Raw genomic sequence first — 27,841 nt, forward strand, 5'->3', positions numbered from 1 at the left:
CTATTTATATAACCGTTAACTCTCGGGGGCCGATAGTTAAGAAGAGATATTGAAAATGACACGAAAAACTCATTTCTAGGTCGATTTGAACCAAATTTTTTTTGGATTCGTCAGTCAGGAATGCTTATCAACACATAGATGAATTTTATTATTTTTTCATGGCTAATTTGCCCGATTTGCGGACTGTCGCTTTAAAAATAGACTTGCTCATGAAGTCCTGGCTAAAAATAGCATTTTTCTATACTTTCAAGACCCATAATCTAGGCATGCATGGGCGGATCTGGCTTTTTTCAGAAGGAACCAAGCTATAATGGATATCTTAATACTGTACAAGTTTCATCGAGATACAATCAAACTGAACACTGTATCGTGTTCACAAGCAAGTGTTTACAGACACACTGATTTTTTTAAACATTCAAGGCCCATAATCTAGTCATGCATGGGCGGATCTGGCTGTTTTCTGAAGGGAACCGAGCTCTAATGGATATCTAAATACTGAAGACTGTATAGTGTTCACAAGCAATTGTTAACAGACACATGGACGCACGGAGGCACATACTACGTACACATTACCATTGCAAAAGCTCTTCTGGCCTTTGGCAGTAGAGCTAAAAATAGGGTCTGATCAGGAACAAAATATTGTGGAAATCACTCAAGATTTGTATTTATATATTTATTATTTCACAAGTTACTAATTCATTTAACAAACAAAAGCACTTATATATTATATAAATAACTCATCTACAACATAATTCATACATTTAATAGTGGAATGAAATATCCCACTTGAAGCATTTTCAAAACCGACCATAAACACTGCTGATGATAAAACTATGTCATGGAATTTGGGACATGATATTTGAATTATGATAATTTAATTACTTCCTTAATGAAACCAAATAAAAAACAGCAGGTTGCAATGGCCCCATGTGTTTCTATTTCACTCTTTATTTGCAAGAATAGCATTTGTATACATTTAGCAAGTAAGATTTTAAATGATAATACATTCCGAATTCCATGAAACATTTTTCAAGCTTGGTTCACTTTTAAGATATAGAACACTATCAACTTTACCAGAAAGCCACTTCCATTTATTCAACTAGACTACACATTCGAACACAGTCATATAGCCTCATGCTTTCTTAATATACAAATATTGGTTTTTATTTTTTATGTCTTACTTACATCTAAAAATACTGTTCTATTTCTTTTATAACATTTTCAAGTATTGGTAACCTATTCAAACATAAGAAGCTGTGTAAAGCCAAATATGTCTAAATTTGAAATCAATGGATCATTTAACATTCAACAGGGTATATTACTATATAGCATGGGTACAATTACTACCTGTATTTAAAATCTATGAATTATAATTAAAATGAGTCTCCATTTAAGCTTTTAGACATAAATATGCATAACATCTTTTAATAATATAATAGTCAAGATCTGATCCTAAATCATTAACAAAGCCACTTAAATACTTCACTTCACATAATCACTCAAAAATCATAAACACTTTTATCATGCAAGTCTTTCATCTAAAATATATTGCAGTCCTGCCCGTGAAATAATCATGGCTATTTAATAATATTTTACAGTCAACACAAACACTTCTTACTTTGTTGATGCAAAGTTTTCATCATAGCAAAATCTTTATATACATTATATTTACATTATTTCAGTTTTAGCCTATGTACAATTGCATGTTAACTGTAAAATGGTGTATGACAAATGATAATTGAATGACAAATGATAATTGAATGACAAATGATAATTGATTGGCAAATGACAATTGAATGACAAATGATAATTGATTGGCAAATGATAATTGAATGATAAATGCCTTCAATGGTGCATAATATAAAATGGTTTACGTTTTATTGTAAGTGCAACAGAATTCACTGTCCATGATTAAATACAGACAGCAAATACAAGAAGACAAAATGGTTTATCATGAGAAAAAACATTTGTACAGCATACTTTTTAGATCACGTATGTAATTGACCAGTCAGAAAAGCCATTATTGCAACTTGTCGTGTGCAGTTTCTCAGATTATCGAAAATGGATATCGCTTCAATGCGTCATGATTTATTTTCAAAACATAATCCTTTTATTGATAAAATGATTATTTTATTGACACCTGGCGACATGTCAATTGCTTAATGTTACAGTTGAATATCAGATGCAGTACAGACTGGTCAATGGTTTCATGTTAGTCAATTATCAGATTCAGTACAGACTGGTCAATGGTTTCATGTAAGTCAATTATCAGATTCAGTACAGACTGGTAAATGGTTTCATGTTAGTCAATTATCAGATTCAGTACAGACTGGTCAATGGTTTCATGTTAGTCAATTATCAAATTCAGTACAGACTGGTCAATGGTTTCATGTTAGTCAATTATCAGATTCAGTACAGACTGGTCATTGGTTTCATGTTAGTCAATTATCAGATTCAGTACAGACTAGTCATTGGGTTCATGTTTGTCAATTATCAGATTCAGTACAGACTGGTCAATAATTTCATGTTAGTCAATTATCATATTCAGTAGACTGGTCAATGGTTTCATGCTAGTTAATTATCAGATTCAGTACAGACTGGTTAATAATTTCATGTTAGTCAATTATCAGATTCAGTACAGACTGGTCAATAATTTCATGTAAGTCAATTATCAGATTCAGTACAGACTGGTCAATAATTTCATGTTAGTCAATTATCAGATTCAGTACAGACTAGTCAATGGTTTCATGTTAGTCAATTATCAGATTCAGTACAGACTGGTCAATTGTTTCATGTTAGTCAATTATCAGATTCAGTACAGACTGATCAATTGGTTTCATGATAGTCAATTATCATATTCAGTACAGACTGGTCATTGGTTTCATGTCACAGTCAATTATCAGATTCAGTACAGACTGGTCATTGGTTTCATGTAACAGTCAATTATCAGATTCAGTACAGACTGGTCATTGGTTTCATGTAACAGTCAATTATCATATTCAGTACAGACTGGTCATTGGTTTCATGTCACAGTCAATTATCAGATTCAGTACAGACTGGTCATTGGTTTCATGTAACAGTCAATTATCAGATTCAGTACAGACTGGTCATTGGTTTCATGTAACAGTCAATTATCATATTCAGTACAGACTGGTCATTGGTTTCATGTCACAGTCAATTATCAGATTCAGTACAGACTGGTCATTGGTTTCATGTCACAGTCAATTATCAGATTCAGTACAGACTGGTCATTGGTTTCATGTAACAGTCAATTATCAGATTCAGTACAGACTGGTCATTGGTTTCATGCTACAGATTCAGTACAGACTGGTAAATGGTTTCATGTAACAGTCAATTATCAGATTCAGTACAGACTGGTCATTGGTTTTCATGTAACAGTCAACTATCAGATTCAGTACAGACTGGTCAATGGTTTCATGTTACAGATTCAGTACAGACTGGTCAATTGTTTCATGTAACAGTCAATTATCAGATTCAGTACAGACTGGTCATTGGTTTTCATGTAACAGTCAATTATCAGATTCAGTACAGACTGGTCATTGGTTTCATGTTACAGATTCAGTACAGACTGGTCAATGGTTTCATGTAACAGTCAATTATCAGATTCAGTACAGACTGGTCATTGGTTTCATGCTAGTCAATTATCAGATTCAGTACAGACTGGTCAATTGTTTCATGTAACAGTCAATTATCAGATTCAGTACAGACTGGTCAATGGTTTTCATGTCACAGTCAACTATCAGATTCAGTACAGACTGGTCATTGGTTTCATGCAAGTCAATTATCAGATTCAGTACAAACTGGTCAATTGTTTCATGTAACAGTCAATTATCAGATTCAGTACAGACTGGTCAATGGTTTCATGTAACAGTCAATTATCAGATTCAGTACAGACTGGTCAATGGTTTCATGTAACAGTCAATTATCAGATTCAGTACAGACTGGTCAATTGTTTCATATAACAGTCAATTATCAGATTCAGTACAGACTGGTCAATGGTTTCATGTAACAGTCAATTATCAGATTCAGTACAGACTGGTCAATGGTTTCATGTAACAGTCAAATATCAGATTCAGTACAGACTGGTCAATGGTTTCATGTAACAGTCAACTATCAGATTCAGTACAGACTGGTCAATTGTTTCATGTAACAGTCAATTATCAGATTCAGTACAGACTGGTCAATGGTTTCATGTAACAGTCAACTATCAGATTCAGTACAGACTGGTCAATGGTTTCATGTAACAGTCAACTATCAGATTCAGTACAGACTGGTCAATTGTTTCATGTAACAGTCAATTATCAGATTCAGTACAGACTGGTCAATGGTTTCATGTAACAGTCAACTATCAGATTCAGTACAGACTGGTCAATGGTTTCATGTAACAGTCAATTATCAGATTCAGTACAGACTGGTCAATGGTTTCATGCTAGGTAATTATCAGATTCAGTACAGACTGGTCAATGGTTTCATGTAACAGTCAATTATCAGATTCAGTACAGACTGGTGAAATATTCCATGTTAAAGACCATTTTTATTCATCATTTTTCAGGTAAATAAAATCAATGTTGGGATTAGTTTTAATATCACCAATCTTGCTTTAAAATCGCATATACAATGATCTAAATCAACATTTCAACTTGGCATTAGAACTTTCTATGTTAGGAGGATATACTATTCCAATGTTCAACAAAATGGTTAATTCAGGCATAGCAAACCAGAAAACAAAAAAGATGATTAAATGTGATGCATCTGTGGGTTTTTACTAGTGGCTGATAAAAATAATAACCCTGAAACAATGATAGCACCAGAGTATGACTGGCTATTGGTTTTGTATTCATACATTCTTTCCACTCCATAATATTAACAGACATGATGCATAAATTTTAATGGAAAAAGTGACGTGAACATTTTTTACACCTTTCACTGCTCTGGTTGTGCTTAAAGAAAGAAGAAAATGGCACAAAACTATTTCAAATTGCATGGGATGGTTATGAGTATTGAATTAATTAATATACATGACGGTGTCTGGCATATGTGATGGTAATGAGGATTAAAGTCATTGAATTGCATGACAGTGTCTGGCAGATGTGATGGTAATGGGGATTAAAGTCATTGAATTGCATGACAGTGTCTGGCAGATGTGATGGTAATGGGGATTGAAGTCATTGGATTACATGACAGTGTCAAGCAGATGTGATGGTAATGGGGATTGAAGTCATTGAATTGCTTGACAGTGTCTGGCAGATGTGATGGTAATGGGGATTGAAGTCATTGGATTGCTTGACAGTGTCTAGCAGATGGGATAGTAATGGGGATTGAAATCATTGAATTGCATGACAGTGTCTTGCAAATGTGATGGTAATGGGGATTGAAATCATTGGATTGCATGACAATGTCTAGCAGATGTTATGGTAATGGGGATTGAAGTCATTGGATTGCTTGACAGTGTCTAGCAGATGGGATGGTAATGGGGATTGAAGTCATTGAATTGCATGACAGTGTCTAGCAGATGGGATGGTAATGGGGATTGAAGTCATTGAATTGCATGACAGTGTCTAGCAGATGGGATGGTAATGGGGATTGAAGTCACTGAATTGCATGACAGTGTCTAGCAGATGGGATGGTAATGGGGATTGAAGTCATTGAATTGCATGACAGTGTCTAGCAGATGGGATGGTAATGGGGATTGAAGTCACTGAATTGCATGACAGTGTCTAGCAGATGGGATGGTAATGGGGATTGAAGTCATTTGTTGTTTGTTGAGATTAAAATAATGATGAAAATCAAAACATCATGTTTACAAATAAATAAATAACAAATAACATATTAATGTGAACCATATAAGATGAACAGGTTTCATATAACAACAGCCTTATTTTCAATAATAATAACAATAACACAGTTGTCAAACAATCGCTTTCAACTTTTTATATCATTTAATTTTCAAGCAGATTTGTTCTCTCTCATAATTTGTCAAGATTAAGCTATGTTTTCCTGATGAAAATTTAACAACTATTATATATATATACAGTCAATTCCCAAGGCTGGAAGTCCATTTGCTCATTTTTCTTGTTGGCTTCACTTTTGTACAAAAGACCTTTGTTTATATAAAATGAGGTCCTTATATATGGACTTCCCCTCTTCAATGTTTATTCTGTCTCTAAGTGACTTTCACAATCTCAGGTTCAATATTTACGCCGTGTCCTGAATGTTTGGCATGATCCCTAATCGCTAAACCAAAGCCCTTCTCCCTTGTTCAACTCCGCATGGAAGAATTTCTCTAATTATCAAATGCTGAGCAACCTAGAGAAGGACCTCTTATGAAATCTGGGGAAATATCTAGATTAGCAACTCCTATGGTGGCTGTCTTTTGGGACCAATAGGGAAGCTTTATTTGAAACGCTACCTTGACATGTATTTAAGGTTGTTACAAGTGAAACTAAGACAAAAAAGTGTACTTTTCATAATGCTTTTTTGTAATAGATAGACTGTCATTTATTGTTTCATACTACCAATATGAAGCGTTTTTTTTAGTTAAGAAATATAACTGGATATGATATTTCTCAGTATACTCATCTTAGTACAGAATTTGTAAGGAATTAGTACAGAATGATACAGATTTTTCTTTCCTAAAGGTAGGGCTGGAAGGTAAAATGCGATTGAGGTTTTCTGATCCATCCCTGTGAGTAAGAGCCAATGGAAGTCAACTGTATTTTACAATAGTGTAATCAATATCATGTTTTTGTACATCATGGTCCATTTCATTATTATCAGATGAAAATATGCATTATAACACAATCATTTAGGTAATTTAGAAACATAAAATTCATCAACTTGAGGCTTTTAAATATAAATAAACTATAGATTAAAATCCTATACATTTACACCGTGTAAACCGTACAACATGGGCACTGTAAGTGGGTTCCAGTGCTTGCTAGACTTTGTTCTTAGTTGTTCAAGGGGCAAACATCACCATTATTGATGACAAGTTATGAGCTTTGCCACATTCAGCATATTGTCACTTGTAACTTGTTGACACTGGTAACTTGTTGACACTGGTAACTTGTTGCCCTCGATCTCAAGCGATGAACAGTTTTAGAGTTCCTAATGGTGAGCATGACTTCCCCAATAATGAACACAACATCAGCAGTATAATAATACCTCAACTTATTTTTTCACAAAAACAGAAACTTTGGTACATCTATCCATTCCCCCCCCCCTCAATCAGCGTCTTTCTTCTTGCCACCCCTGGGTTTGATTTCCTCCGATATCTGCCACAGGGTTTCCTCGCCCAGGTAGTTATTAAAGCTGTCAAACATCGTCACAATACGCTCATTCTTCTTGATTTCATAATTACTGAAAAAACAACACAAAAACTGTTTGTTTTTGCTGTTCATTTGTATACACAGGCTTTCCAACATAGTCCAATCCAAAAGGACAAGAACAGTTGGAGCATTGATTATGGACAAAATTGTAGGGGATTTAAACTACAATACAAAATAGACTGCATGACACTGTTTTAAAATAGTTTATATCTATCAGGGCATCTCAGCTAGGGATAATTTCAACACATTGGCATAGTGTTTTGGTCTGCTAGATAATGCAAGAAAAACTATAGCAAATAAAGTGATAATTATTAAATCTATCATGACATCAGAACTCATAGCAGACTTTTTAGTCTGCCAAAATATTTTATTTCAGAACCTCACATCCATCTACTCCAGTCTTAAGAACCTGTGCTTAGGACCTTTATTTGGTGTTAGTTCTTTGACTTAGCTGAATATCTTACAACAGTTTAAGCATTATGGCCAGGTTAAACAACACATGACAATGCCTTGACATATTTTTGTCGAAAATAAGACAAGCTAAAAATGATGTTTTGCTTGATAAATTTGGAAACCTTTTTTTGTCTCTGAATCTGCGCATGCTGTCCAGGATATGGAACTGCTGCCAGCGCTTGGCAAAGTTGATATTCCCATCAGACAGGCAGTCCTGGTTACCAATGTTGATAAATGTCAGGTCTTGAAGTATAAGGCCACTGAAAATTTACAACCAGTGGTAGAAATGAGGTTCAGCTTGGACATCGTAGTAAATAAATACTGCATGTATGCACATACATGTAATATATAAATATACAAATATATATATAAATCTTTGCGCAAATTAATCCACTATTTTTAAAAAAATTCTGATCGTTCATTCATATTTATGCTGTATTCACACATGTTGTGATATCATGATTTTCTATTTTTATCAGGGGGTCCTCTCAAGGGGATTTATGTTCAACAATAGTAAAAATATTTATTTAGAAATTGGTGGTTACTTTTTAACTAATATTAAACTACGTTTTTTTGCCACCCTATGAACCTTTGTACTACCATCTTTTTCACAGTTAATGATACATACATGTACGGTATACAAGGTGGGTCTGTGTCCGCCAAAGCTTGTCTGTAGGATCTGAAGGAACCTTTACTGTCTATCAACTGACTAAAATCCTTCAGCGCCTGCAAACATATGTTTATGTCATAGTCAAAACCAGTAAATAAAGTCAGTCAGAAAGGTGAAGTAAAAAGGTTCTAAGCGATATTTAAGGATTGATTCATATTTTCTTGTGTTCATGCAGTATGTTATCACTTATAATAAATAAGACAAGCTTGCATATTTGCAAGATCTCGCAGGAGCGTTCAAAAATTACCGCAAGAAATACATGAATCCTGACATTAACGTAAATAAACAATTCTCTCTGTCTGTTTTATATTTTAAAATCTAAATGTAAAATAAAAAAAGATATCTTATTAGGGACAGTTTTGATCTGTTTAAAAAAATGGGAGATGTATGAAACATCCATCACCATTGGTCACCGTGCAATCAGGGTGCAGCAAACATACACAAACAATCGCACCAAGCCTTTCATGCTAAATGACTATGGCAATGTTAATTTTAATAAAGAAGTTGATAAAACTACACACATGGAAATGTATTATAGAATACATATTCACGTTTAAAGAGTTACTGCTCACTTTGTCATTCACAAAAGATATACCAGGGCTGGTATTTATAGATTATCTTATCAAGTCATTTCCTAACTTAAGTCATTTACTTAAGGTTAAGTATCTCACATGATATAAAAACTTAAATACTTGTTTTCCTTGTTTTGATTCAAAATACATGCTTTTATGTAAAAAAACAACAAACTCTTTTGACTACAAACAATTCAGGAATTTGTGACTTAAGAAAGGATTTTTTATGAATACTGCCCCAGAATTCCAAAACTGCAATAGCCAATTACTGAGATTTTGGATGGCTCAATTTTTATTCAAATACATGTTTCTAAAATTAACTGTTATCTGACAATAATTGGGTAAAATTAACGCACTTACCTCCACATGTTGTCTTTGCCAGTCCAATCTACTGACAGGGGAGGAGTCAAGGGCAGACAGTAACGCGAGGAACGAGTTGAAGTTGTTGATTTTCCGTAGATGCTGAAATGGTTATAACACTTGTATGCTTGTCATAAGATAAAAACTATAAAGTAGATTTCAACATCAGGGCTTTTTCTGTCCATATCTGTTTGTTTTTTGAGAAAGACCAAGGCTAAATTGGGAGAAATTGTGTCTTAAAACAAACTTATATGGGGAGATAATTCTGGCCATTTTGTCAATTTTGGGATAAAGTACCTGCATAAATTGAGACTTTTCGAGTTTCGACTTTCCAATGTGATAATTGGTGATATTGAGAATAAGAATCATCAACAAAATCATCTGTGAAATTAGTATAACTGTTTCTGCGCTAAAACTCCGCAAATGCATAAAGGGGCAGTGTTAGTCAAGAAGCCAGTCTTTTTGTAACAGCCATTTAATCTCTGTTGGGATTCGTTTCTAGAAATTGGGATTTCTTTTCTTACAAATTTGGCATTGGGAACAGGTCAGACATTTAGACCAATGAGATGGGCAGAAAAAGGCCTGATTATTAACATTATTTTTTAAATATCACAATTTCAAGGATGTCAGGGTTTACATATAAGTGTTCAGTATAATTAGGAATTACTATGCAAACCTACTTCCAGACTTTGGTTGTTGTGTTCAACACCCAAGCAAGCATTAGCAAATAAAAATAAAATCCATTTTTTTTTATTCCTTTTAAGGATAAATCTGTCAAAAATACATACCATTCAATATTTGTTTACAATTTGTCATTCCTACTTACACCTACATCAGGATAAACACCAAATAGAGGCTGTCAGGTCAGAATCAGGAGACTGGTTTTGCAGTGTTGTCTTATTTTCAACTTTTTTGTTTGAAGGGAAAACATATAACATTAAATATTATCATTCACATACCCTCATAATCTTGATAAATTTCACCATGTATTTTTCCCGCTCTTTAGCGTCGTTTTGGGTAAGTATTCGCGTTCGACACCAGTATGACATTTTATTAAAGTGCTCCGTGAATTTTGTCAAGTTTGGGCTTAACTCTTCAGACTGTTCCTTTGCCCACAGAAGACATTCGGGGATCTGTGGGTGAGAAAAAGCGTTAAGGTAAATATATATAAAGATAGAAAAGAATCAAGAAGTGGATACGAACACCATTCTGTTTATTTTCAGGCAAACCTCAACAATTGTTAGACATGTCTCTAGAGCACCCATGTACAAAGTTTCATTTGCATTTCTTGAACATAGTTGACCATTCCATGTACAAGCTGAACTATAGTTGATCATTCAATGTACAAGCTGAACTATAGTTGATCATTCCATGTACAAGCTGAACTATAGTTGATCATTCCATGTACAAGCTGAACTATAGTTGACCATTCCATGTACAAGCTGAACTATAGTTGATCATTCCATGTACAAGCTGAACTATAGTTGACCATTCCATGTACAAGCTGATCTATTAGTTGATCATTCAATGTACAAGCTGAACTATAGTTGATCATTCCATGTACAAGCTGAACTATAGTTGATCATTCCATGTACAAGCTGAACTATAGTTGATCATTCAATGTACAAGCTGAACTATAGTTGATCATTCCATGTACAAGCTGAACTATTAGTTGACCATTCCATGTACAAGCTGAACTATAGTTGACCATTCAATGTACAAGCTGAACTATAGTTGATCATTCAATGTACAAGCTGAACTATAGTTGACCATTCAATGTACAAGCTGAACTATAGTTAATCATTCAATGTACAAGCTGAACTATAGTTGACCATTCCATGTACAAGCTGAACTATAGTTGACCATTCAATGTACAAGCTGAACTATAGTTGATCATTCCATGTACAAGCTGATCTATTAGTTGATCATTCCATGTACAAGCTGAACTATAGTTGAACATTCCATGTGCAAGCTGATCTATAGTTGACCATTCGATGTGTAAGCTGATCTATAATTTACCATTCTATGTACAAGCTGAACTATAGTTGATCATTCCATGTACAAGCTGAACTATAGTTGACCATTCCATGTACAAGCTGAACTATAGTTGACCATTCCATGTGCAAGCTGAACTATAGTTGACCATTCCATGTGTAAGCTGGTCTATAATTTACCATTCTATGTACAAGCTGATTTTTAGTTAACCATTCTATGTACAAGCTGGTCAATAGATGACCATTGTCTTCCAATTGTTAACCTTCTTGATTACCTTCCAATTGTTAATCTTCATGATTACCTTCCCATTGTTAACCTTCTTGATAACCTTCCCATTGTTAACCTTCTTGATAACCTTCCCATTGTTAACCTTCTTGATAACCTTCCCATTGTTAACCTTCTTGATAACCTTCCCATTGTTAATCTTCTTGATAGCCTTCCCATTGTTAACCTTCTTGATAACCTTCCCATTGTTAACCTTCTTGATAACCTTCCCATTGTTAATCTTCTTGATTACCTTCCCATTGTTAACCTTCTTGATAACCTTCCCATTGTTAACCTTCTTGATAACCTTCCCATTGTAAACCTTCTTGATAACCTTCCCATTGTAAACCTTCATGATTACCTCTTGATAACCTTCCCATTGTAAACCTTCTTGATTACCTTCATATTGTAAACCTTCTTGATTACCTTCCAATTTTCAACCTTCTTGATTACCTTCTAATTGTTAACCTACTTGATAACCTTCCCATTGTTAACCTTCTTGATTACCTTCCCATTGTTAACCTTCTTGATAACCTTCCCATTGTTAACCTTCTTGATAACATTCCCATTGTAAACCTTCTTGATTACCTTCCTATTGTAAACCTCCTTGATTACCTTCCCACTGTAAACCTTTTTGATTACATTCACATTGTAAACCTTCTTGATTACCTTCACATTGTAAACCTTCTTGATTACATTCCAATTGTTAACCTTCTTGATTACCTTCCAATTTTCAACCATCTTGATTACCTTCCCATTGTAAACCTCATTGATAACTTTCCAATTGTTTACCTTCTTGATTACCTTACCTCAATTTGCTGAAAGAGGTTTGCATCAATCAGTGTCATCTGTTCTGCAATATCATGTGACTTGAAGTGTAGCAGGTCTGGTAAACTGAAGTTTACACAAATGTTAAATAAAAATCCCAAATCGACTCAGTGTTTCTGTCATTATGTTTTTTTATAATTCACTGATGTTCATCATATTTTTCCACAAAGGACAAAAATTTATTTCGTATGTTAAAAAGATTATGTAATTATGTTTTTCAACATTATAAACAAACAGAAAGACATAACCTGAATTTGACAAAACATCAAATAGAACAATCAATACCAAAATAAATTTAACTTCAAACCAAAACTTCTATCCCCATTCAACATACAGAGATAGGTATACCTTGATGTGACAGATATGGAGGACAGCGGTGTATTGTTGGGAGCCAAGGCAGCCTCTTGGGCACGTTTTGCCTCACATTTTTCTATCAGCTTCATGCGTAACACTCGGGCCAAGTTTAAGTCACCTTGACACAGTAACTCAAACACGAGGTCCATCATTTGTTTGATAATTGCGTTATCTAGCTCAAGTAGGCTGAAATAATATTATAGCATGGCAATTATTCATCAAATTTTATGAGTTTCTTTATTGCAACGATGGGCATCGTTATGTTGAAATTAACTTTTAAATTTTGATGCCATTAAATAGAATGGTACACATTGAGGTGCACATGTACGACAAATCTATTACTTTTAAGAAAATAATAAATACATGGCAGGCTTAGCCCAAGACTATTGTAGAGTCTTCTGTTCCTACACTCAGTTACATCCATCTTGCACTAAGCCCCTGACATGTACATTTCAATCTATATATTATGCTTTTTACTCAGCCCAACAAATATTTTTATGTATTGTTTTTCAAACATTGAATGATGGCTCCTCAGATTACCAGCTATACCACTGTCAGCTGAGGCCAATCCTTGTCTAGTTTCTAAGCTGATCCTGGGCTATATTCGTATGATGATTTCTAAACAATTCTGTTATGTGTTGCCATTGGTGATAAAAAATTGTGTATCAGTTTCATGTTAATATCTTTAACATTATATAATGGCCAATGTTAACATATGTTCACCTCATAAGATCAATAACTCTGATCAGCAGGAAGAGGGCATTTCTTGCGGATTTTTTCCGAGAAGTGTCTTGTGAATACTGAAACTTGTTAAATCGATACAGCAGTTTGTCCATAAGCTCTTGTGAAGTAATGTACGTCCGGTACGTTGTCAGAAAGGCCTCTTGAAACATAAACTCTGAAAAACAAGTAATGCAAATATGGAGGTGTTCTTTTTTTAAGAGTCGGAATTTAAAAGTTAATAAATATAATAATAGATTTGAAATAATATTTCCTACCACCAACACTTACACTTTATTGATATAAAAAACTAGCTAAACATAATAATATCTGTTTTTTATCTACCATGCATCATTCAAGGCACACTTTCATTTTAATAAAATTTTTTTAGCTCATGTGTTGTATACATTAATTTTGGAAAATCGAGTTTAAAAAACATCTGTCAAAAAATAATTGAACAATCCTTGGTTGAAAGAATATTGAAGCATGTGTGTGTTTGATTATTGTTGTGACCTGCATCACCTCCAATGGTAACTATGGTTACAACAAATGCACAAGATGCTTTTCTCATCCACACACAAGATGCTTCACTCACCTGCACAAACAAGATGCTTTCCTCATCCATGCACACAAGATGCTTTACTCACCCACACATAAGATGCTTTCCTCATCCAAACACATAATGCTTTCCTTATCCAAACACATGATGCTTTCCTCATCCATGTACACAAGATGCTTTCCTCACCCACACACATGATGCTTATATCACCCTAACACAAGATGCTTTCCTCATCAAAACACACATGATGCTTTTCTCATCCACACACAGATGATGCTTTTTTATCCACACACAAGATGCTTTCCTCACCCACACACAAGATGCTTTCTCCACCCACACACAAGATACTTTCCTCATCCACACACACAAGATGCTTTCCTCATCCACACACAGATGATGCTTTCCTCATCCACACACTCAAGATGCTTGCCTCATCCACACACATGATGCTTTCCTCATCCACACACTCAAGATGCTTTCCTTATACACACACATGATGCTTTCCTCATCCACACACACAAGATGCTTTCCTCATCCACACACACAAGATGCTTTCCTCATCCACACACACATGATGCTTTCCTCATCCACACACACATGATGCTTTCCTCATCCACACACACAAGATGCTTTCCTTACCCACACACACAAGATGCTTTCCTCATCCACATACCAGATGCTTTCCTCACTCACACACATGATGCTTTCCTCATCCAAACACACATGATGCTTTCCTCACCAACACACAAGATGCTTTCCTCACTCACACACATGATGCTTTCATCATCCACACATACATGATGCTTTCCTCACTCACACACATGATGCTTTCCTCATCCACACATACATGATGCTTTCCTCATCCACACATACATGATGCTTTCCTCACTCACACAAAATGCTTTCCTCATCCACACACAAGATGCTTTCCTCACCCACGCACACTAGATGCTTTCCTCATCCACACTCACAAGATGCTTTCCTCATCCACACACATGATGCTTTCCTCATCCACACTCACAAGATGCTTTCCTCACCCACGCACACTAGATGCTTTCCTCATCCACACTCACAAGATGCTTTCCTCATCCACACACACTAGATGCTTTCCTCATCCACGCACACTAGATGCTTTCCTCATCCACACTCACAAGATGCTTTCCTCATCCACACTCACAAGATGCTTTCCTCATCCACACTCACAAGATGCTTTGCTCATCCACACTCACAAGATGTTTTTCTTATCCACACACACTAGATGCTTTCCTCATCCACACTCACAAGATGCTTTGCTCATCCACACTCACAAGATGCTTTCCTCATCCACACTCACAAGATGCTTTCCTCATCCACGCACACACACACACACACACACATGATGCTTTCCTCATCCACACTCACAAGATGCTTTGCTCATCCACACTCACAAGATGCTTTCCTCATCCACACTCACTAGATGCTTTTTTCATCCAAGCACACTAGATGTTTTCCTCATCCACACTCACAAGATGCTTTCCTCATCCACACACACAAAATGCTTTCCTCATCCACACTCATAAGATGCTTTCCTCATCCACACTCACAAGATGCTTTCCTCATCCACACTCACAAGATGCTTTCCTCATCCACACTCACATGATGCTTTCCTCATCCACACTCACAAGATGCTTTTCTCATTCACACACACTAGATGCTTTCATCATCCACGCACACTAGATGCCTTCCTCATCCACACTCACAAGATGCTTCCTCATCCACACTCACAAGATGCTTTCCTCATCTATGCTCAAGCAAAACACACAAGTCATGCAACACATAAACATTGCAAGCAAGTGAAAAGTGAATTTAAAATTAAAAAAGCTTAAAACAATTGGTCAAACTTTTAAGACTGTTTAATCTTATTAAGAAATATTAACCATTTTTCACTAAAAAATAATAAACTTGACTTTACATCTCAATTGCCTTATCATTTGATATGGGAACAGGAATTGTGCAAATAATGGCTATACATTGGCAAAATGCGCAGAATAAATATAAGGTAACGCCTTAATATCCAGACCCCAGGGCCATGCAGCATTTACAGTCCATAGTTAATAGAATTAATTTAAACAAAAATGAAGTTTGTGGAAAGAATACATTGTACATCAAAATGAAACCTTTCTTAGTCCATAATCTACAACTAAACTGATTACAACATGCATATAAACTTTACGATCAGTCAAAATAAACAAAACATTTGCTATTAAGAAATCATGCTTTTTCATTTAAAAGTTAATATTCTCACACAAGATAATGCTTTAGTGCAAATGTACACCACACAACTACTCTAATACTGTAAACTGTAGAATCCAAATATGCATCATGTGATCGCATTGCATATATGACTTTATTAAATACTGAACATGAAATGTTTAAGGACTTAAAAGGTTGAAGAGTAAGATTTGGTATTAAATTAGAATGAAATTTTCTGAAATAATCTAAAAACAGAAAATACATTTCACTCAGAGTAAACATTATTATAAGTGGAAGAAAAATATAATTAATGAGACTTTTTTCTATGACACTAAAAGAGCCTCAAATATGCCTGATTCTACAGTTGAGGAAAAGGGAGACAATTGAGTACATTGGAAATACCTGAGGGCAAGAGTTACTCACCTTGTTGATTCATCAAATCGGAATGGGATCCTTTAGTGGGGCAAACAGAGTCAGCATTATTAAGATATTACTTAAGAACCATTTAATTAAGGAACTAGTTGCATTTCTTTTAGAATAATAACATGAAATGACTTTTTTGGTACACAACAATGTTACAGATGAATGGTGACATGCGAATGGTTTATGTAGGAGTCTGGAATTATTTGTGTAAGAATTTTATGAAATATAAAATAAACCTTTCCAATGACAAATGTCACAATAAAAAAAAATCAACAAGGAATACTTGAAAAGGAAAATGGGTTTTCACATAAGTTATTAGTGAGCAAAGAAACTTTGTATGAACAATCTTTTTTCCCTGTACCATACATTCATAAAAAGTTAAATACTTCAAGCCAAAGAATACAAATGTTATAATATACTCAGAGACATACAAAATAATATAAGTAATGAACCAACATTCAGTTTATCAGTTAACAGTTCATAACAAATACCGATTTCAAAATACATATACAAAAACATCACTTTCATTTTGTTAACACAATCAATTTGGGTAAACCATCCATAAAGCCATTGTCAACTACCTGGTGCTTTATTACACTTTGTTTCAATGTGCACTGTGGGAAATTCAATTGGCAAAACCTTACTTTGCACGTAAGGGAAAGAATTTTGGCAGAGAAATAAACAAGAGCACTGCACACTGACGCAAACACTCTTTCTATTTCTAGTCAATCACTGAACATTACAAGACATTCTTAAAGCCAGAGATAAAGGCATTGCTGCACACAAGCATTATATCAATGGCAAAAATTGTACTAAGTTTTATTAGAATTTCTCCAGAAGTGTTTTAGATATGACCATGGATGCAGACAACAAAACCACCTCCACATTACCTTCTCTTTTCAATGAATGAGAATGAGACAAGGTCAATGAAATGTTTGCTCTGCAGTGCTCCTATGAGTGAAGGGCAGAGAACAAATGGAGCCAAACAGTGTCAATTTTGTTTACTCCGTTCACTTACAAAGAAATTCACTTAAACTTTTGTCATTCAATAAACAATGTGTCTTTCAACCAATCAGTTGACAGATGAAGGGATAACATTTTATCAACCTATCACAGCACATGGCTGTATAATTGAATGAATTCCTATGACGATCCCTGACACACAACCTCCAGGTAACCAGGTGGAGCGAGCCAGTTACCAGGTGGAGCGAGACGGTAACCAAGTGGAGCGAGGCCCCTGTTCACATCCCGCAACATGATGAACCAGGGTGCAATCGAGCACCAAGGGTATTCAACAATGGCGTAACATGAAGCATCACAATAAATAAACAGTTGGGGTGGGGTAGGGTGGGTTTGGGGGGTAATTGTAAAACTCAAGCTTATTTGTCGAATGCAATTCACTCACAAACAGTGGTATAACAGCCATAACCATTACAATCTGACACTTCAGTGCTGCGAATAATACATTAAATAGACTGACACCACTTAACAATAAGACATAAATGCAGGACTTGGTCTTTCATAATATTTAGGCAGAGAAACTCATAATTTAAGTATTAATCAATCCATGTGTTGAGCGCTTTTTTCAAAGGTATTTCATTATTTAAAGGCTACCGAAGTTTTAGATTTTATCATTTGACCGCAAACCAGAACAATGCTTTGAACAACAGTTAAGATAGCACTATTCACAGGTATTTAAGAAAGGTGATAAGTATTAACAGACAAGCAAACTATGCAACATTTTAAAAGAGCAAGGAACTTTTTTCCAAACTTTGGACAGTTGTTGAATTTAGCGCAGGAAAACACCCCCGGCATGGGTCAAAAGCTTGCAGGGCTTTTTAAATATTTAACGTTCTACATGATATGGTTGGATCCAATTTTCAAAGCCAAATGGTGTTCATGTGGATAGGAAAAAATGGGCTTATCCAAATATTGATGTCTATTTTGGCAGCCTGTCCAAAGACTGTAACTGACACAAATGTTTTCAACTATCAACTTATTGGGTAGCATCCATTTTGTAAAAGTGTTTGGGAATCATACCTGACTTGTTTGCAGCTGTAGCGTGCACAATAAGAGCGTCTATCGATCCTCCACGAATTTCTGGGCCATCTTCATTCTAAATACAGAAATATATCACATAAATTGATTCCACAAATATGACAGACTATGGATAAAATCAATTATATAATCAATCATATGACAGTCTTTTAAAGCCTTGAGAAGTCTAGAATGTGTTCAACTTGGCTTAACTTTATTTTCTCCGAATCCATCAACAAAAGTATAAACGTTTTTAGCATTTCCATTTTTGATTACATGAAAATAAAATCTAGAATCTTACAGGTTTTTTATACACCAGTTGATCGCTGACATCGATGTCATCTAGAGGATTGAGGTCAGAAAAATCGGAGTCGGCATCTTTGGGAATATCTGCCTTTTCTGACGTGGCACTCGGTTCCGGCACTGTTGGGGGCGAAATCACCTGACCAGCAGGTGCTGATGCCCTTTTCTGTTCCCTGCATACGTAAAACACACAGGTTTAAGTTTGCATGAGTAAAATGCAAGTCTTGAGGGCTTGTCATTGTATTTTTTTAACATGCATAAGCAAGCCGCACACAAATTTCTAATCATGTTTTCTTCAAAAGTCTATATCAAGGTAATTTTCTTTACCCCTTTATTTTTAATGGGGACAGAGACTTCTTCTCCATAAGTCTCCGTCTCACTTGATCCATGCATAAGTTGAACAGATATTAGACATTGCCATCAGCGTAATCAGCATAATTATAACAGCCAGAGGTATGGTTCTAATGAAATGTTACACAAAAGCATTTGTTTTTTCTATATATTGTGGGTAACAAGTATCTCTGTTTTTCAGAAAATTAAAATATCCTTAGGATAGAAACACAAAGGTGAAATTACTATCACTGAGTACAGGGAGTTTTCTTGTGTGAGAACTAGTGTGATATGTTTCTTTCAACATAGAAGCCCATCACGTACCATCCCATGGGTTCCAGGGACTCCTGTGAGGGTATAGCTGGCTCTATCAGGCTGCTCGTCTTGTCACGGAACACGTCAGAAGCCGTGTCTGAAAGACTAGATGTTGTGGATATTTGGCTGTCTCTCTTGGCTGAAAACTGTGCACAGAAATGGAAAGAGGCATTTAATTAACATTTTTAAGACATAGGGATGTTGGTGTTCAGTCTTCATTTACCTTTACCAAAGATTTTAGTTCAGTTTTAAGCTGTTCTGATCAAAACTTCACATGCTCTGATTAAGTCACAGATTGCCGACATTTCAACCAAAACTATTTTCTTAAATGTTTAAATCATTATATGCTCAAAACAGCAATCCACAAGCTTAGAACAACACTGTTATACACTTAAGTTATTTAATTTCAAGAAAAAAAAAACATCATTCAATCACCTACCCTTCTTTTAGCTGGCAATGCAGGTATCGAGGGACTTCCTGGTGCGCTACCAAACGACGATTCTGAACTAATATCAGAAATCACACTGATCGTGTTAGATCGAGGGTAGAGATTATGGGTAAGCTCCGTCTGGTGCCGCTGCCATTGGGCCTCATAGAAGTTGATACTGTGTCGGGAGATGTATTCAATTCCCTGGGGTTGGGTGTAGGCGCCAATTGTCTGCATGTAGGCTTGTACTGAGAAGTGGAGGAGGATATTCATTAACAATAACATTTAGAGTGAATGCATACACTCCCCTGTTGCTGATTTTCCTGACAATCAATAGGCATCACTCAACAATGATTAAAGCCAAAGTATTGGCCTTGCTTTACATACAAGTGTATTGTCACTAGAAACATGTGTTCGAATTCAGTTTCATGTTGAACAGTTTTTTTAACGTTATACCTAACACCTACAGTGACTCTAAGGGTATGACACAAACTCAACTCTTATTCCATAAAAAACAGCAACAGACAACATAAAAAATTGAAAATCTCATCAGTATCATTCAATGAAGTTTTGAGTCTAGTTACATTCATTTGCTTTTTTTGTCAAGTTTGTGTCATATCACAATCTAAATCACAAGAAATTCTTCAAAGTATTGACATTCTTTACATCTCATATATTCATATCAGTTCCACTTCAGTTTTCTAGAAATAATTAAAGAAAACAATCATTCAAGGCCAAAATCAATATTGAAAACAAGCCCATACTGTGTTTTAGTTTAGGCGGTAGTGGGGGTGGGCGTGGTATACTGTCCATGCTCGAGTGACTTGTGCTAGAAAATGACCCCGAACTCGAGTATGCATCTTCATGTGTGCCCATCTGCTGGGAAAACGATATTGTGTTCGATTTCTGCATCTGAAAGGAAACACACCACTAGTTAAATTTTAACCAACACTCAAGTATTAATACTTGACTGTAGCCAACTACTAAAAGAACACTATAGTGTTTGACTTCTAAATCTGAAAAATTTCACTACACTTTTATTATGTAGTAACTACTGGTAATTTTGTTTATGATACTGGAACTAAACTATGTTTTTTGTATATTTTTTTCACTGGTAAACAATGTCTTGAGCTAAATTTCTGGATTTTCTGGGTTTTTTTTATAATACTTATGGTATAACAGGTTATTTTTTATTAATAAAACACTTTTTAACATAAGGCCCAAGAAATAATGTTGATACTACCTTGTATACTACTGTATATGGAGTTAGCGCATTTTATCATTGCATAATGACAGTGTTAACATCACCCCAAGGAACCTCAAAAAGCTGGCAATAATCTGTTAGAGTATCCTGTGACAAAACTGCATAATATTTAACTACCCAGACTACACTGAAACTGAAACCATGGGCAGTAGGGTGTACCAAAATGACTTAAAGTCCACCACAGGCTAGACTGTGAATCACAACACAGCACACTCATTTCAAACGCAACTTGTTGAAAATGTTGAGTATGACTGTTCAAGTTGAGTAGTATAATATGTCATCAGAGCAAGAAAATAATGTGAATAGACTTTGTTTTAGTGAATGCATGTTTCCCTAAGTTTACTTGCCAACAGTCTTATGATTGACTGTACAATAAGGAAGGCTTAAACTCAATATAAAGTGGTTATAAAAGATAAACAATAAAATGTTCACCCTTTAACGCATTCATGAAAAATGAAAAAATGTTTCAGTTATTTACAAAACAAATGGCTAAAAGACATGTGACCTGCTTTTATTAAATGCACATATCTTAACCGTGGCAAACTACAATAACCCATCAAGTGATCACAATAGCTTACAACTTTGTTTTCAGATATGACGAGCTAATCAGTAAATTAACATTACCTGAACACCGCTGAAAGACTGGGTGCTGCTGGTACTTGAAGATGAAAGCCTCGCTTCTGACGATGAGGATATTTGTGAAGATCGGGATGTCATGGTGCGACTTATTACAGTTCTATTTGAGACTATATTGCTTTGGGAAAATGCTTGTTCTAGGGTCGTCCCATCAGGAACATTGTCGTAGTGAGATATATGTCGACTCAGTTTGCTTGCCTTGTCTGGTAATGGAGGCGGTGGCGTAGAAGAACCACCGCCTTGGTTCAAGTTCCTACGTGTCATGGCTTGCATATCATCTGTCAATTTAGTTAATTTGTCAATCTCTTGGGTTAACTGATTAATCTGGTTCACTGTACACTCTGAATGTGATGTTGTCATCACGGAACGTTTCTTCACCAGCGTTGAATCAGACACCGTCTTTGCCCCCATCATTTGAGTGTGACGTTCAGTAACTAAGTCATCTGCAGACCGATTTAAGCCTGAACTTGAACTGCTGGCTGGCGAAACCCCCGATGTCTGACTGTGCAGACTGCCGTTACTTGAGTTCATGGAGTAATCCATAAACGACACATTGCCCGAGAGTATAACACTATTATGTGGTGACTGACTGGGCGACATTTGTCCATGCAGTCCGGCCTGGTGGACCATTTCAAGCATGTTCTGTATTTGAGAGCGTCTCTTGGCTTTGTCCGGTAAAGGGGGAGGAGCCTCCCCACCGTCTGTCTCATCTTGAGACATGGACTTTTGAATTAACCTGACCAAAAGAAAATTTATATTATTTGTCTTTAATTTTCTTTGATAATCATTTAATTCTATTTAAGTAGTTTAAGCTTGCATATCCACATTACAATTCATTTCATATATTAATTAAAACTTATTTTTTTAATACTTTATATTTGAGATTTTATTCTGCCCTTTACAAAAGAACAACACCTAAGGTGGATTACCTTCTCTTTATTTTGGAATAGACCAATAAAAGTGAGCTGTAATAAATCAGGTGTTATAAATGGGGAAAATCTACCTTTAAATATAGTTAAAGTGGGTCTTTATAATATGGGTATCCAATGGGTCCAATATTCTGGGGCCATGATTACAACCAGGCTCAAGTCTGAGTGATTACAAGTGGCAAAACTACAAATCTTTCTTTCTAGTTGAAAATGATGATGAATTGTCTATTTGAAATTGTACTATTATTCACATTATTTTTTTTTGAATGATATAAAGATGAATCTGCAATTTCAATAAAAGTGCTTTTCTGACTTAAATCTAGATTTGGATAGATAAATTATTGCTCCTGGCTCATTACAAGCAGAAACTTTACTGAAATTATGGAAATTTCACACCCTATTAAGTGAAAATGTTCCATGAATTAATGTGCATGAACTTGTTCCCATTATGCCTGGAGAATGGCCAGTTACACTGTGCAATATAACTGTCAGGACTTACTGTGGTACAATCACATCTGCATTGCGAGGTAGCGGTGGTTTTGGCGGGGGAGATTCCTGTTTTGGTGGGAACTCAAATTTTGATGTCCCGTTGCCTATGGTAACGCTGTCCGAGGATTTGGATGTGGGCAATGCAGCATTGTCATAGTGACCAAGATCGCTGGTTTTCTGGAGAATTTCACGTTCCCGTGGGGTAAGGGGCAGGTCAGGAAGGGAGTTACGTTTAAGGCTGAAAAGTGGAGGAAAGTATTATACATGTCATGTGCTGGTTATAAAGCAGTGACTTGGGTGCATGAGAATGCATTGTACAGCTTGTTACCCAAAGCAAAAGTGTCAATTTATGTCCCCAAAACTATGAAAATATCACTAATATGTTTGACACCATATGTGAAGAAATAAAAACAACAATGTAATTCTTTAAAAACAAGAGTGCCAACTGTCACAAATACGCCCATACTTATTCTAGGACACCAAGTTTGGTGATAATTGAATGTAAGTTGAGCCATATTTAGAGTGTGGATACTGTAAATACAGCGGTTGCTAATTCAAGGGTCATTATTCTGGAGTGACTGCGGCAACATTGCTGGTTATAGACTCTGATCAAGATATTCTGCCCATATACACTCTGACCAAACAAGAACAATTTTAGGTAATTTATATAATTAAAGAGCAATTACTCTTGATTGACTAGAGTTGTATGACTGGGTATCAAATTTGTAAAAGATATTATGTCGTTACACCTTCTGACTAAATTTGCTGATGACAGGACAAAGATTTCAAAAGGTATCAATCAGACAAGACCAATTTGATGTAATTTCTATAATTAAAGGGCGATAACTCTCCAGTGGCTAGAGCGATATGGCTGGTTATCAAACTTGTCCAATATATTATTATGATTTGTACTAGAACTCCGCGAGTCGGATGTGTCGCCTGACGAATTATTTACTGTCGACATTATAGCTGTTAGATTGGTATTTTATTCATTTATAGACAATGATGTTGCCATTTAACTTTCAAGTGTAGGTGGCATTTGAACCCTCAATCAGATATACGTACGGAATAAGTTTCAGGTTGAAACCTCCTATAGTTTACGAGATATGCCACGGACAAAACCTAAGCAAGAAAATTAACAAAGGGCAATAACTCTAAAACTATGGCAGCAAGAGTAACGGTTCTTGTGCACTGCACTTGCCCTCAATGAGATCTATCTAGCTATGAAGTTTCAAGTTGATACCTCTTATATTCTTCAAGATATGCCCCGGACAAAACTTTAAGCATGAAAATTAACAAAGGGCAATAACTTTAAAACTAAGAAAGCAAGAGTTACTGTTATTGTGCACTGCACTTGCCCTCAATGAGATCTATCTAGCTATGAAGTTTCAAGTTGATACCTCTTATATTCATTAAGATATGCCCCGGACAAAACTTTAAGCATGAAAATTAACAAAGGGCAATAATTTTAAAACTAAGAAAGCAAGAGTTACTGTTATTGTGCACTGCACTTGCCCTCCATGAGATCTATCTACATATGAAGTTTCAAGTTGATTACTCTTATATTGTACAAGATATGCCCCGGACAAAACTTTAAGCATGAAAAATAACAAAGGGCAATAACTCTAAAATATATGGAAGCAAGAGCAACAGTTCTTGTGCACTGCACTTGCCCTCAATTAGATCTATGTACATATGAAGTTTCAAGTTGATACCACTAATAGTTTAGGAGATATACCCCGGACAAGCAAAAATGGGACGCGGACGCCGCCGCCGCCGACCCCACCGCCGCCGACGCCACCGCCGCCGACAAAAGTAACCCCTATATGTCGTCTTTTCAGGCGACACAAAAAGGCTTCTAAAGTTATTGAGCGGACAACATATTGGGTGCTACCAGCTCGCCCGCCTGAACGCTGCAGGAAAAATTATTATACCCTCCTTTGTTTTAAAACAGGCGTATAAAAACAAGATCTCTGAAACAGTGTATTGTTAATATTAAGGGTGAGAACTGTATATTCGTTATTAAATCATTAAATTGGCATAATTTTCCATGTTCACAAAGCCCCAAAACCATCCTAATTTGGTAGGCACTTATGGGAACATCTGGAAATAGTTCTTGCTGAAAGAAATGTCCATAAAACATAGAAATATCCAATGATCACACCCTCCTACCTGGGGCTCTTTGGTAGAATAGGAGATTTTGGTGATTTTTGTGGTGACTGGGTGTGGCTGTGGCGATCTTCCCATTTGTCAAGGCATAGCTCGTACAACTCCTGAAAATGGTAACAACTTATTTTATAAAAATGAATAAGATTAATAGTGTTTTAAACCATATTTTAGCAGCCATCTTCCCATAAAAACAATACCATACAGCTGTGCAGTTTTGTTGAATTTTGAAGTTGCCCCAGAAAATAACATTCTCCTTCCAAGATAATTATAGCATGCAATCATGTACCTGAGACATGATGACAAACCTTGAATACCTGAGACATGATGACAAACCTTGAATACCTGAGACATGATGACGAACCTTGAATACCTGAGACATGATGACGAACCTTGAATACCTGAGACATGATGACGAACCTTGAATACCTGAGACATGATGACGAACCTTGAATACCTGAGACATGATGACGAACCTTGAATACCTGAGACATGATGACGAACCTTGAATACCTGAGACATGATGACAAACCTTGAATACCTGAGACATGATGACAAACCTTGAATACCTGAGACATGATGACAAACCTTGAATACCTGAGACATGATGACAAACCTTGAATACCTGAGACATGATGACAAACCTTGAATACCTGAGACATGATGACAAACCTTGAATACCTGAGACATGATGACAAACCTTGAATACCTGAGACATGATGACAAACCTTGAATACCTGAGACATGATGACGAACCTTGAATACCTGAGACATGATGACAAACCTTGAATACCTGAGACATGATGACGAACCTTGAATACCTGAGACATGATGACAAACCTTGAATACCTGAGACATGATGACGAACCTTGAATACCTGAGACATGATGACAAACCTTGAATACCTGAGACATGATGACGAACCTTGAATACCTGAGACAAGACTGATGACAAACCTTGAATACCTGAGACAAGACTGATGACAAACCTTGAATACCTGAGACATGATGACGAACCTTGAATACCTGAGACAAGACTGATGACAAACCTTGAATACCTGAGACAAGACTGATGACAAACCTTGAATACCTGAGACATGATGACAAACCTTGAATACCTGAGACAAGACTGATGACAAACCTTGAATACCTGAGACAAGACTGATGACAAACCTTGAATACCTGAGACATGATGACAAACCTTGAATACCTGAGACAAGACTGATGACAAACCTTGAATACCTGAGAAAAGACTGATGACAAACCTTGAATACCTGAGACAAGACTGATGACAAACCTTGAATACCTGAGACATGATGACAAACCTTGAATACCTGAGACAAGATTGATGACAAAACTTGAATACCTGAGACATGATGACAAACCTTGAATACCTGAGACAAGACTGATGACAAACCTTGAATACCTGAGACAAGACTGATGACAAACCTTGAATACCTGAGACATGACTGATGACAAACCTTGAATACCTGAGACAAGACTGATGACAAACCTTGAATACCTGAGACAAGACTGATGACAAACCTTGAATACCTGAGACAAGACTGATGACAAACCTTGAATACCTGAGACATGATGACAAACCTTGAATACCTGAGACAAGACTGATGACAAACCTTGAATACCTGAGACAAGATTGATGACAAACCTTGAATACCTGAGACATGATGACAAACCTTGAATACCTGAGACAAGACTAATGACAAACCTTGAATACCTGAGACAAGACTGATGACAAACCTTGAATACCTGAGACAAGACTGATGACAAACCTTGAATACCTGAGACAAGACTGATGACAAACCTTGAATACCTGAGACAAGACTGATGACAAAACTTGAATACTTGAGACATGATGACAAACCTTGAATACCTGAGACAAGACTGATGACAAAACTTGAATACCTGAGACATGATGACAAACCTTGAATACCTGAGACATGATGACAAACCTTGAATACCTGAGACAAGACTGATGACAAACCTTGAATACCTGAGACAAGACTGATGACAAACCTTGAATACCTGAGAAAAGACTGATGACAAACCTTGAATACCTGAGACAAGACTGATGACAAAACTTGAATACCTGAGACATGATGACAAACCTTGAATACCTGAGACAAGACTGATGACAAACCTTGAA

The 27,841-nt window shown here is 36.0% G+C and overlaps 1 protein-coding gene across 4 annotated transcripts in view; it reads right to left on the bottom strand.

The window, feature by feature from the left end:
- Nucleotides 1-652: 652 nt before the first annotated feature.
- LOC128223101 (rap guanine nucleotide exchange factor 1-like) overlaps nt 653-27,841 on the bottom strand; it is a 61,459-nt gene continuing 34,270 nt past the window's right edge. For 3 of the 4 annotated variants that reach the window (XM_052932352.1, XM_052932354.1, XM_052932355.1), the window contains 17 exons: nt 25,682-25,782; nt 23,520-23,747; nt 22,080-22,827; nt 20,956-21,103; nt 20,204-20,439; nt 19,774-19,910; nt 19,118-19,292; nt 18,820-18,895; nt 16,780-16,809; nt 13,569-13,743; nt 12,840-13,031; nt 12,473-12,557; nt 10,364-10,537; nt 9,405-9,506; nt 8,431-8,528; nt 7,925-8,062; nt 653-7,380 (listed from right to left, as the gene is read on the bottom strand). In XM_052932352.1, coding sequence (XP_052788312.1) covers nt 7,245-7,380; nt 7,925-8,062; nt 8,431-8,528; nt 9,405-9,506; nt 10,364-10,537; nt 12,473-12,557; nt 12,840-13,031; nt 13,569-13,743; nt 16,780-16,809; nt 18,820-18,895; nt 19,118-19,292; nt 19,774-19,910; nt 20,204-20,439; nt 20,956-21,103; nt 22,080-22,827; nt 23,520-23,747; nt 25,682-25,782 — 2,979 coding nt within the window. In that variant the 3' untranslated portion in view covers nt 653-7,244. The remainder of the gene's footprint in view (nt 7,381-7,924; nt 8,063-8,430; nt 8,529-9,404; nt 9,507-10,363; nt 10,538-12,472; nt 12,558-12,839; nt 13,032-13,568; nt 13,744-16,779; nt 16,810-18,819; nt 18,896-19,117; nt 19,293-19,773; nt 19,911-20,203; nt 20,440-20,955; nt 21,104-22,079; nt 22,828-23,519; nt 23,748-25,681; nt 25,783-27,841) is intronic. The other variant, XM_052932353.1, reaches the window with a different exon arrangement.

This window comes from Mya arenaria, chromosome 17, assembly GCF_026914265.1.
Source record: "Mya arenaria isolate MELC-2E11 chromosome 17, ASM2691426v1".
In the NCBI taxonomy this organism is placed as follows: Eukaryota; Metazoa; Mollusca; class Bivalvia; order Myida; family Myidae; genus Mya; species Mya arenaria.